General features: G+C 42.5%; 1 protein-coding gene across 2 annotated transcripts in view; it reads left to right on the top strand.

The window, feature by feature from the left end:
• The window catches only part of Adcy2 (adenylate cyclase 2), a 339,930-nt gene that overhangs the window by 283,776 nt on the left and 42,452 nt on the right, over positions 1-13,702 (top strand). For both annotated transcript variants that reach the window (XM_051182639.1, XM_051182638.1), the window contains exons 16-18: positions 3,262-3,399; positions 10,264-10,383; positions 13,454-13,623. In XM_051182639.1, coding sequence (XP_051038596.1) covers positions 3,262-3,399; positions 10,264-10,383; positions 13,454-13,623 — 428 coding nt within the window. The remainder of the gene's footprint in view (positions 1-3,261; positions 3,400-10,263; positions 10,384-13,453; positions 13,624-13,702) is intronic.

Genomic DNA, 13,702 nt, shown 5'->3' with positions numbered 1-13,702 from the left:
TCCTGCACCAGCCAGACTGAACTGCAGCCAATCAGCATGACTCCAGCTCGGCACCAGAGTCTCAGGAAACTGCCTTGGGAAATCTCCCCAAGGAGTGAGCCCAATGCAGTCTTCATCAACTGTGAAAGCCTCATGTGCTGCAGACTAACATTCTTGGGCGTTTACGTCAGGGACTGTGGGCGGGGTGGGGGCCATAGTAAAGAGTAAGGGGAGGGGGAAGAATTGATTTACTGATGTCATCTGAAGAAAACTGAAACAGACCCCAGGTCACAAAGAAGCTGGTGAGAAATGCCAGTGTTTTCTTCATTGAAATAAAGAGAAAAGTAGATACTTGTGAGCTCCTTTCCAGTGCCTGGTGTTTAAGTCTCTGAAAGGCCGAGGAGGTGGGTGAACGAACGGAGACAGAAAATTGTAATTCACGTCCAGAAAGCCTCACAGCTGTGGGGAATTGCATAGATGCTGCTGACTGGTCTTTTACACTCTATCAGCCTCTCATTCAGCATCAACCTTATTTGATAGTTGTGTTGACATTCAACATATTACCCTGCTAATGTCAACAGTATTTTAGGAGGAATTCAAAAAGAGCATATGGCGTAGGTAGAGAAATGTAAGTGCTGTTTGTCAGTGCCAGTGGGGGTTAACTCACATTGGGTTTTAGTTCGATTGAACCAGGACAACCGCTATATAAACTTGGGGGTAGTTTTATGCTTTCTGGAGGCCTTTACCTTGGGACTAGCGTCTATGAGGAAGGTTGAATCCTATCTCCCTAGAGATTCTTTGGAGAATCCTTAAGATACTGCCTGCCATATTAGATAAAGGGCACAATCCTCATGTGACCATGTGACTCAGTCCTGGATAGAACTCTCTGTGCTCTACCCTCTGACCTAGACTGGGGTGAGACTCAGTGGTGCCTCCATTGAGAATTGGATGGCAGAGCAGCCGTGAGGCAGCATAGAACAGTGCAGAGTCCCTGGAAAATGGTGAGGGAATCCCGGCTTTCATTCTTATGACAATTGAGTCCTTCTTGTAGCAAGAGAGCTTCTGTAGCCATGTTCACTGGACCATGGTGTGGACGCATCCCACATCTACTTCAATAAATAAAGTAAAATATGAACTTACAATGAGATTTTACTCTGCCTTGATGAAGAGGGAACATCTACAGCATGATGACCCTTGGGGAATAATTTGAGTGAAATAAACCAGTCACCGGGACAATTGTGTGACCACACATATTCAAGGTGTTCAGAACAGTCAAAATCATGGAAACTAGAGGGCAAGAAGATGGCTTGGTAAGTAAAGACACTTGGCTAAGTGGGTAAAGGTGCTTGCCACCAAGTCTGATGCATAAGTTCAATCCCCCAGAACCCACACAGTGGTAGATGGGAACTAATTCTCTCTTGTAAGTTGTCCTTTGACCTCTGACCTCCACATATGCACACACATAAAATAAACAAATATAATTTAAAAAATTAAAAGGTATTTTGATCACTGCAGTCACATGCTCTCTAACTCCCCTCCACCCATCCTCATCTTCCCCTCCTCCCCACAGTCGCCTTTCAAACGTCCATGCAGAACCAAATGGCTGCTCGTGGTGCTCTTCCCTAGACAGGGCATTTGTGGAAGAGCGGAAAGAAAGAATTTGAGAGCCAAAACATGAGGAGAGGTGGTATAGGAAGCTCAATCATGGCTTCAAGCAGCTGTGGCTGCATACACTGGCCCTATGTGACTTTATCTCCCAGCTGTCATTCACAGACCCAAGAGGGAGTGCTGACTACTCATGGATTGCAGGGGAGGAAGTCATTGGTATTGTTTGGTTGTGTACTCACTAAGGTACCCAGCAGGCTCCGATGGATAGTTCCTAGTCTGTGGTCACACAGATCAGATGGCGAAGATCAGTGGATCTCAGAGAAAGAAAGAGGAATGTTTGAAATATATTTTTAAACGAGAACTTCTCTGATGACATTTGGGCTAGGCACGAATAGCAGTGCAACTATCGTCAAAGAGGCTTTAGCCAGCAACTAATGGAAACAGGTGCAGAGATCCACAGCCAAACACATTAGGCTGTAGGAAATCCTGCAGAAGATAGGGAGGAAGAATTGTGGGAGCCAGTGGGGCCAAGGTCATCAAAGAAAACCCACAGAACCAACTGACCTGAGCTCCTAGGGGCACACAGAGACTGAATAGCCAACCAGAGAGCCTGCATAGGACCTAGGCACTCTGCATATATGTTATGGCTATGTAGCTTGATCCTTTTGTGGGACTCCTAACCATGGGAGCAGGGGCTGCCTATGAGTCTGTTGGCTGCTTTGGGGACCCTTTCCTCCTACAAGATTCCCTCATCCAGCTTTAAAAGAAGAGGAGGTGCCTACTCTCACTGCAACTTGATACACCATGGTTGGCTGGCATGCATGGGAAGCACTCCCAGATCTGAAGAGAACAGAGGAGAAGGAGTGGATTGGGGGGTGGGGAGGGGCTGCTAAGAGCTTTGGTTGGATGTAAAAGCAAAAAAAAAAAAATTAAAAAGTATAGAAAAAGAGCAAAGAGACTAAGAAACTTTTGCAAAGTCATCTTAATAAATAATCCTTGATGAATTATAGATTACTTTGATAACTTTAGCCAAATTATTTTTGAGCAATTATGATTATATTTAATAGACAAATTATTATTTTTCTAAGACTTTGAACTATATATTTTTCCTGAATAAATGCCCGTATTTTGCCAAAAAGAGAGAGAGAACTCTGTGGAAAAATGAAGCTCCAATAGCACAATAGGAAGACACTCACCGCTGTATATAATATGTAGATTCAGTCAGCAAACTGAGTGCACACTCTTGGTCTTCTGTTCTTAGGACTAACTGCTGCTGCAGTAAAATGGGAGACATGTTGATCTGTTTTCTCCGTAATTCAACTGAATTTCTAGTTATTATCTCATATGAGACAACCATTTGGTACATCCCCCAAAGTGACTCAATTAACTAACAGTTTTCCCTCTGCCAAAATTACCTAAAATCATAATTTCTGGACTATCTGAAAAGACACACAATAGAAGCATACCTTTGTCATAGATGCTTAATTTGTTCTTAATTTGACAGCCAACATAATTTTAATAAGGTCATGACTTGGTATGGGTCCTCAAGGAGGGACAAAACCCATTAGTTTAACCTGGAAAATGTTGGTTTCTCTTGCAGTTTTAGTCGCCATTGTTTTATGCTTAGAGAATACACTAAACATCAGTGTGTTTCTTCTTTCTCTTTCTCTGCAGCAATGCAGCAAGAAAGCCTCTGCTTCTCTCGTGTGGCTTCTGAAATCATCAGGCATCATTGCCAACCGCCCATGGCCACGGATCTCCCTCACAATTGTCACCACAGCCATCATACTAATCATGGCTGTGTTCAACATGGTGAGCCCCTGGGCTGGGTCAGAGTTCACAATGGACAAAGCCTTTCCTGTGTGGTCTGCCTTGTGGGGTGGGGTGGGGGTGGGGGGGTGGGTTGGTTGGTTGGTTGGTTGGTTGGTTGGTTACTTGGCTGGTTGGTTGGTTGGCCAGTTGGTTGGCAGGCTGGCTGGCTGGCTGACTGGCTGGTTTAATCTGGTTTGATTTGGTTTGGTTTGGTTTGTTATATGTATGGGTGTTTCTGTTTGTGTGTATGTCTACCCACCACATGCATGTATGGTGCCTGCAGAGGCCAGAAGAGAGCATCAGATCCCCTGGAATTGGAGTTACAGAGGGACGGTTGTTAGTGACTGAGTGGGTTCTGGGGATCAAGCCTGTGTTGTCTGGAATAACAGCCAATGCTCTTGATTGATGAACTATCTCTCCAGCCTGAGTTTTGCAGTTTTGGGAATTTATCCACAATGTCTTTGTGATACCAATTGCTTCCTGCTCATTGAACCCAGCCTCCAACAGTTGCTGCCATCTGTCTAAGGACAGAGATGCTTTGCACAGGCCACTGTATGAGAAGGTGGCTTTGTGGAGTAGTTTTCCATGTCCCATCTTTTGGTGACTGCTCAGTAGCTATCAAAGTAACAGGGCAGGCAATCAGGATACCACCAAGAAAGATAGCATCTAGGTGAGGACAGCTAGCCACAGGTGCTGCCCTGCAGGCTGAGATCTAACTGCAAATACCAGTTCTTCATAGACTGTGATGGTAGAAAAGGTTTTCATTACAGGTCACAGGTTCCATCTCCACATCTCAAAATTTGAGTACTAAAACATCTGTCATGGGAACTCTAAGAGCAATAAGCCCATGTTCTCACCAAGCCTAAGGTGGTACCCTGGTTCTATAACCATAGAACCATGGCCACTCTTTTCATTTGCATATTATCATTACTTGTTTTTCTCCAGAGGAACACTTGGTCCATTATTGTACTTAGTCCCTTCAAGCCATCATCGTCGTCTTCGTCATCGTAGTCTGAAACACCATGACCAAACCTTCTTAGGAATGAAAGGTTTATTTTTCTTACATCCCCACATCACAGTTCATCACAGAAGGAAGTCAGCAAAGGAACTCAAACAGATCAGGAATTTGGAGGCAGGAGCTGATTCGGATGGAGACCATGGAGGGGCGAAGCTTACTGGCTTGTTTTTTCACTGCTTGCACTGATTGCAACTCCCACAATGGGCTGGAACATCCCCCATCAATCAATAACTGATTAAGAAAATGCATACAGGCTTACCTATCACCCAATCTCATGGAGGCATTTCTTCCTATTGAGGCTCCCTCCTCTTTGATGACTATCTTGTATCGTTACCTTAAAAACTAGCCAGTATAATCATCATCAGAACATACTTCTGCATAGTATATATTGCACTAGTGGCTGGGGGAAAATGGCAATATTTTTAACAATTTTTTCTTCCCAGAAGCATAGAGAAAGGATGTGGTAACAAATTAGACATAAGGTATTAATAATAAATTATTTAATATTCCCACAATGTAGAAAGTGTTGATTCTAAACAACAAAAAAAATGATGTATACAAATGTCTAGTGTGACTTAAGCATTGTTAGATACTGAGAACCCAAGATGTGCTGTGGCTCCCAAGAGTTCACAATGGAAAGTGAGAGCTAGGCAATGCAATCAGCAAATCATCCTAAACAGGGTTGGGGTGGGGAGGACAGCATGGGAAGTCAGGAGCAGGTAGGAAGAAACACTGAGGAGGCAAGACAACATGGGGGGGGGGGGTCAGGAGGACAGTATCCAGCTGCATGGGAGACATGGCTTCACCAGCTGTTTTTACACACCTAGAAATGATCTTGGAGCCCCCTCAGCCAGTTCTTCTTGCTTTTCCTCCCCCTCCTTCACCCAGAGGACTTCTGGGAGCAAATTGCAGAGAGGCAATCAAGGGTCACTGCCTGGGGTCTACAGGAAGATCTGTGATTCTTAAAATTGGCTCCTTGTGTTCAGCTTGGAACATGTATCTGTGCGTTAGTCCCGCTGACCAGCATCAAGTGCCCAGGAGAGCATGCTGTAGAAAGCTTGAAGCAGCTTGGTTGATTAAATCTGTAAGAGCAGCTAAGTCGGAAGCTAAGTCCACCATGGAGGCACAGGCAGAGGAATAGCCTAGGGAGGACAGCAGGCTGTGGTGGCTGTAGTTCTGGGTTGTTTGTATGGTCACAAGGGTATGTTCAGTTACCCTACAAATGGGACAGCTACTGCAGGTCCTCCTCGCCCTGCTTCTGTGTTCACCCCTGTGGTCAGAGAATCGGTGAGCTGACACCTTTCCACAAAACTGGCCTTCACTGGCCAACAGCACCACATGCCAGCTATAGATACTCAACACTTAATAAGATAGCCACACACTCAACAGTGAGTTTCAAGCTACTGTGCTTACCTAGCATTCAGAAGCTCCTGGAGTCAATCCCCACATCTGCATGATCCAAACATGATGATAAACACATCTAGTGTGGCGTGGAGACAGAGGGATCAGAAGCTCAAGGTCATCCTTGGCTACACAGTAAGTTCAAGGCTTGGTTGGGCTACATGAGACACTGTCTTTAAAATAACTAGTAAGTTCTTCCTTTTTATTATATAAATATGAAGTGCAGAACATGATGTTTTGGTATGCAGATATAAGTAAAATAATTGCTGTGAGTAAAGAGTTTAGGGTGTCCAGCACCTGCTCTACTCACTGAATGCAAGTGAATGTGAGCGTGTGTGTTTGTGTATGAGAGTCAGAGGGTGTGTGAGTCTATGCTATGTATAGACTAAAATCTACTCTTAGCTGAGTTTCAATATGCACAATACTGTGTTCTTCTACCATGAGTTGGAGCTCCAGACGTAAGCATCCTACACAACTGTGACTTTTTTTTATCCTTTGACCATTTCCTGACCTTCTTGCCCTTGGTAACAGTTATTCTATCTGTGTCAGGTCAACTTTTGTGACTCCACAAACGTGAGTTCATGACAGAAATTTTGTCTGTACTTGGCTTGTTTCACTTAACATGCTATCCTCCAGATTCATCCATGACAGCATCCCCTAAAACTACATACTGCCTTTGTGTTGTTACATTTTCTTTATTCATCCATTAGTAGTAACAAGTAAGGTGGTTGTTGTGATTAATGCAACAACTAACATGGAGGTGCTATCTCTTTGATGAGGTCTTCATTGGAGGGAGTGTATTCTTCATATGGAGTAGTCGTTCACTAGTCCTTAATGAGCACATGAGTAGCTAATTAATAATGAGATAAATACACACCAACCCTTTATAAAACAAACCATTTCTTTTTGTAAAACTCAGTTTGACCTTACCCAACCAAGATTTATCAACTACTTTTATGTAAAAGATTGTAACTGGGAAACATTTGATTTGGAAACCACTTGTGTCCCATGTAGGATAACTAATAATGATTGGCAGACAGTTTAATCGTGAAGTATTCGAGAGCATTTTGAGAGAAACATTTCTCCATCGTGACTATGATCCATTTAGACAGAACAAATTTACCTTCAGTACCAGAAATGAGTATCGCAGTGTTTTTCTTCTCAACTTGAAAGGGACATATGGGCAGGTGAGGGGAGAAACAGCAGACACATGCAAAGCTGATGGACAAGAAAGGAGTTGAATGAGAAAAAGGAAATGTAATCCTGTACCCATGCCAAGCAACCTTTGGGAGGATAAGGATGGGGCTGCATAGCTTCCTTGCCTCTCCTGTCCATCACAGAGAGGAGGAGACAACACACTCCTTTCTTGCAGGTGGGAGGGACACCATCCTTGTTTATTGGCCCTCCGCTAGCCCTTTCGTGTGCAAGGCTTCGTGTGGTTATTTCATAGCGATATCATACATAAAGTGCTGCAGAAGCCGGCCTTGTATACAAAAACACAGCAGTTTTTCCTAAGTGGGCACAGAGCTTTACCACGAGTTTTTATTAGTCACAGAAGGACTTGCCCTGTGGGTGTTGCCTGTGATTGCTCCTGGATTTATGGAGACAAGCCTTCCTCAGCAAGTGGCGCCCAGGCAGCACTGGGCTCCTTGGAGCAGAGTGGACAGAATAGAATGGATGCCAGAGGGTGTGGTAGTAAGAGATGGGCTTTCTCTTCCTTGCTGCAGCTTGGGGGAAGTGCCATCTCCCACTGGGGTGCAGCCAAAAGCCATTCTCCCTGCATACTGTTTGCCTGCACACACCATTGTGCCTGTGTCTTCCTGCCTGACCCTGACTGTGGAAAGGGGAGGGTACGTGGGAGCTTTGCATAGGTTTCTCTTCATGTGTGATTTTTCCAAGTCTGCATTTCAGTAGCTCCAGGCATGTCCAGGTGAGTTGTATATGAAATGAACCCATAGATGTCCCCAGGATTTTAAGTGTCCCATATTCTTCTGTGTGATGCTAACTATCTCGACTGAGAGTGGAGGAAAATAATAGTTCTCCATTTTTTTTTCAAATATAACATTTTGTTAGCAAATTACAAATGGCTTATTTTGTTCTGCTTGAGTTTTCAGCCACATGTAAAAGCTGGATGATCAATGGAAAAAAAAGGAGAAAGGAGATGTGGGGAGAGAAAAGAGAAGGGAGAAATGATATTATAATCTCAAAGAAAAAAATGTTTAACAGAAAGCCAGACATCCCTGCCACCGTTGACACTAACCCTGTAGTGATGGTATCAGGTGCCCACATTCATTTCTGAGAAACTTCCAGGAGATCTGTTATGAGTAAATCAAACATAAACTTGTGTCTCACGCAGGCAAGAGTTAACTGAAGTAGGACAGCAAACAAGCTGGACTTCTAATGACATCACCAGGCACAGATCACCATGTCAAATCCTGTGTCCACACTTAACAGTACTCCTAAACATGCTTCTGATTGAGATTAAATTGCTGGGAAGAACAAAGTTTGGGGGGGGGGAACCAGTATTCATGGCATCGTTAAGACTCGATGAGAAGTGGGGTGGCTTAACGGGGAAGAATGAGGGACAGGGACTAGGAAAGCGTGTTTCTTTGGGGACACATAAATACTGGGAAGTTAACAGAGGTCAGGAAGCACTCTTGTGTGCAGTGATTGGCATTTTCTACTGATTTTTTTTTTAAGATTTATTTTTATTTCATGTGTATATGTGTACCACATGCATGCAGTGCCCACTGAGGCCAGGAGAGGGTATCAGATCCCCTGGGACTGGAGCTATGGACAGTTGTACATCTCTAGGAACCAAGCCTAGGTCTTCTGCCAGAGCAGCTAATGCTCGTAACTGTGGAGCCAGCTCCAAAACCCCGTTTTCTACGGAGTTTCAAACTCATAGTATTGTACTTATGTATAGCATCCTGGCAAGGACATGGGCTTCAAAGAGACTGCTGCTACCCACACAACATGAACATAGCACCTCATCTTTCTTATGCTTGGTCTCCATGGTGATATAATCAAGAAGTTTTTGTTAATTATTTTAAAGTTCTGGGTTCCTATAACTAGACTTGGTGGTATTTCCCCAACATAAAAGGGCTCTGGTTTTTTTTTTTTTTTTTTGTTTGTTTTTTTTGTTTTGTTTTGTTTTGTTTTGGATTTTTTCTTTCTACATCCTTCAGAGTTTACATTAATTGCACTTGGGATTGATGAAGTCAAAGTCTGCAGTGTTTTAGAGTACAGTGTATGCCACATAATTTCTTCATTCTGTTTTCTTCTTGTTATAATTTTTCCAAAGAATTAGCAGGACTATAGGTCAACTAGAGATTGTGAATCTTGATACAGATTATTTAGCAGCAGATAAAGACATCTGTGTTTCACTGACTTTTCAATATGCATGTTACTATAATAGATAAAAAAACACTATACCTGGCACCATTGTTGGAGACATGCCACTCAAATTAGCATCAAGTAAATAAGCACCTTATCTGCTTGAGTGAAATCATCTAGATAGCTGACAAAAATTGTATCGTCAAGGAATGTAAACTGGTAAACACAAACACAGCAACCATGGAAAAAGTCCAGGAAAGGTTTATATGCCAATCTTGAATGCTAATACTTAACCCTATGCTGAACACATAACCTGGAAAGAGAAGCTCTTGAGAGTAAGGAATTTCTAGCTTATCTTTCCAGATTTTGTCTATGATCTCCAGTCACATGGCAGAAGACTAATCAGTGGTAACTGCAGCAGTCCCTACTACAGCTTGTCTAGGAGAGGGAGGGGGTGGTTTTGTCCTGCCTTCCAAGCAAGTTGGTCATTTGCTTCTGGAGGCTGCTCTGGATGTTCATTGTTAATTCTACCTGTCTTACCAAGAGCCATGGGAACATCCATCCCCTTACCCATCTCATAAATGCTTACAGATAATGCATGCAAATGTGGCGGTATGTAAATGTGGCTGTATGCAAATTTGGCTGTAGGCAATTGCCTTTTTTTAGTCTATTAACTCATTGAATGTTGAATCAAGACGGCAAGGACTGAAGACGGTGCTGTGCCTCTCATTTTGTGAGTGAAGTTTGAATATCTATGTTTGGGATGATGTGAGCTTAGCAGACCTTCCTGTACTGTGCATTTCAACTTAAACATTTGATTCAGTTGCTTCTGTTCTCATCAACAGCGATCTGGAAGCTTTGGTGTTTCTGTATTGAAGATGTAGTGCTGTAGTGGTTATTTACTTATTGAATAGAACATCCCAAAATGTCAAGAAGGAGAAATTGAGAGCTGTAATTACTAGATGTACAGAGGCCCTAAACCATCCACTGACTTCATATAAGAAACACAGTCATTAATAAATGATTCTCACCTTCTCCTTATTCTGTTCATTATGTAATAATACTCATATTATTACATATTGAACAAAAAGCACCGTTTCTCTTTGCAGTTTTTCCTGAGTGACTCTGAGGAGACAGCCCTTTCGACTGCCAATACATCAAATGCAAACTTTTCTGTCTCGGAAAACCAGGCAGCGATTCTCCATGCCAGAAGCTTGTTTTTCCTCCCGGTAAGACAGTCCCACCCACTGGTGCTTTTCTGTTCACCTGTGACATCAGCCTAAGCAATGCAAGGCCCTCAGTCTCAGACATGCTCAACTTAGCTTTTCATTCCAATCATAAGCCCTCAGACAGCAGGTTCTGGTCAAGGAGCCCCACACTGGCACGTCCTACCTATACACAAACCACACATTGGACTCAGGAGCTCAAGAGGCCCTGAAGATCCGGGAAGTACCATGGCTTAGCAGATCCACCCACGAGAGCATCAGGGAAACTATGTGTGAGTGTTCATGAGACCACAAATCTCTAACCCCATACAGGACATCTAAGACTGGGGAAGAGTCCCACTTATTACTGGTCATGACATAACTCTTCCTAATAATAACTGTAACAATTACAAAAATTTACAGTAATAACTTACTTTGTTACAATATTTACTACTTTAAATATAAAAGCACATGGACTCTTTACACTGAAAGGCTGTTTGAAAATTAATTTTAAAGATTGTAAAGTTTACCCACATGGTTTTGGTCCAAGTGTTTTCATAATAAGAAAGGAAAATAAAGGAAAGTCGAAAAACACAATTTTTCAAAATTCATTTTGTTGCAACCACATAATAAAATTAAACTCAGCCTTTAAATAAGATGTTTGAAGAATGTTCAGTAACATACATTCAGAGTAAATTGCTTTTTAAAAAAGTTACTTAAAACCATTCCAAAAAAAAAATATGATCACAATTTTGAAAAAAAATCTACTATAAAACATATAGGAAGCATGGAAAGACATGTAGAGATGATTTCCAGTATTGGCTAACTATGGGTGCTGGGGACCATTAGACACTCTTGTTTGTATGTGTGTGGGTTCTATACTTCTCGTTTTCACATCAGATGCTGCTAACCAGTAATGTTCCTAAAACAGCAATAGACCCCTTTTAAAAATTACAATTTATGAAGACTACAAAGTCTTTACACACAATGACAAAATTGTAATATCCCTATGTCAAAAACATAAATTTTATGTAGCTCTGCTTGGGCCGGGCACTGATCTGAACTCTTGTTATTATGTATGATGTACCTGAGTTCTCTGTGTTGTTGTGTGTAGTCTCCACGTGACTTCTCTGAGGTAGTTGGCATGATTTTCATCACTCCTTTGAGGGGTCGAAAGGAATATGTAGGACTTCCTTCCTTGCCCAATCATGAGACGCTGAGGGAATGGCATTGGCTGGGAGACCCAGGTGGGCACCTTGCCTCACCGTTCTGAAGAGCAGCTTGGGGTCCTTGTGTCCCCTCAGCAAAGAATCACCAGGCTTTAAGTCAGTACTCTTTTTGTAAAACCTATATTTTCATTTTGTTTGCTTTATTTAATTTCCAACCTATTATGCTTTAATACTTTTGAAAAAAAAATGCAATGGTTGCTTACCAGTACTAAAAAGAGCCAGTTTAAAAAAAAAAAAAAACAAACAAATCAAACAGTTTGGTGCAAGGCCACATTCTGTTAGATTCTAATGAACCTAATTAATTCTGTCAAATTACTACCAACATTCTGATCAGGTCTCCTGGGACAGAGATGTTGGTCCACACAGGGGAGCTAGCCTCAGAAAGACGGTGCAAATGCGTGTTCTATCCATGAGTCCTTGAAGGCCCCTGAGGTTTACTTAACTACTTACATAAGATGTCATCAGGGCTAATGTTGAGAAAGCCACCATGAGGAGAGGAAGGCGTCACTACCGGAGTGTTCACATTTCTCTTAATTTCTTTGGCCACACTGGCCTGAATAATCTCATCATGGCCCTTTGTCTCTATTTCCTGTGGAGGGTCAGAGCAGTGGAGAACCGACATTGAGTGATTATTAGTGAACAGTTTACGATTACAACACTCATTATCTCATAAGATACTGGCACCCTTAGTATGGAGTGGCTGTCAGGCATCCACACAAGGCAAACTGTAACTTCTGCTAGAACGACTCAGTTGTATCATCTGATTGCAATTGCTGGCTGCTTTGAAAACAGATGTGAGATGCAAGTTCTCCAAAGTAAAGGGCCTGCACTAATGCCTGCACAATGCCTCCACTCAACTGAGTTCCCTTGTTATGAAGTGGAACCTTGCTCTATGGACACTGCAACTTTTTTCCAACTTTTCATCTTCTGTGAGAGCAGAACTTATGAGCTAACATCAGTAACCTTCCATTTAGCCTCCTGGGAATGGCTTAGCGTGAGGCATGAGTTTGTGAGTGGCACATCTGTCTTTTGCACATCTGTCTTAGATGCAGGGCTCAGATTCTGAGCTTTCTACATCTGTTCTTACAGTGACCTGTAAGAATAATGTCATGACTTTCATTATACAATGAAGATGCTGATATATTGACACTTATGTCACTAGCCAAACATCACTCAGCTGATAGTAAGTGAAGGGAGTAGAGCTGAATCCAGGGCTGTCCAACACCTGCCTACCTATGATAGAGGAGAGACTGGCAAGGAAGTGGCCTATAGCTTCCTGTGATCTGAGATGCAGTGTACCAGCATCCTTATGGCACCTGTCCAACTCCAAGGGTCCCCATGGCTCACCTGAGTCCAAGGTCTTAACCTAAATCCTGATTTAGAGAGGCTCTACTCTGACATAGAATTTCTTGCTTAATAAAATGTCTGGCAGTCTGGAGCTTTTAATGGAGATATCTGCAGTGATTTAAATCCTTTCATGAATTAACAAGTTGACAAGCCCAAGAAAGATTCTCCCTAATACCATTTCTAAAAAATTCCGTAAATGTGCACAGTGTCACACTATGTTCATTTTCAAGAAATTAATGACATTTGTGTATAACGTGTCTTCAGTTGGTAGTTTTGATTTTTTTTCTGAAGTGTTTGGCCAGTGTAGGGTTGTTTGTTTGTTTGTTTTTTGTGATGCCAGGATATTTCAGAATCGCATGAAAAACACACGCAGGTATGAACCATCACGTCAGAGGGTGGAGATGTGCACCTGTCCCCTCAGCCAACTTTCATGCTGACGATACCTGTTTGTCAGTGCCCCAGATTTAACTTGTCAGTTTCTAGTGACCCTAAATGCTTGTCTTGTTTTCCTGTCCCAGTACTTCATATACAGCTGCGTTCTGGGCTTGATCTCCTGCTCTGTTTTCCTGAGGGTGAACTACGAGCTAAAAATGTTGATCATGATGGTGGCATTAGTGGGCTACAACACCATTCTTCTCCACACCCATGCCCACGTCCTGGATGCATACAGCCAGGTCCTGTTTCAGAGGTGAGTACACTCCCCTCTGTTTGTCTCTCCTTAGCTCACTCATGGCAATTTTTATCTTAAGAAAGTATGAAAATTATCA

This window comes from Phodopus roborovskii, unplaced genomic scaffold, assembly GCF_943737965.1.
Source record: "Phodopus roborovskii unplaced genomic scaffold, PHOROB, whole genome shotgun sequence".
Taxonomy (NCBI): Eukaryota; Metazoa; Chordata; class Mammalia; order Rodentia; family Cricetidae; genus Phodopus; species Phodopus roborovskii.
Note: the sequence above shows the minus strand (reverse complement) of the source record. Positions and strands in the feature narration are given on the sequence as shown.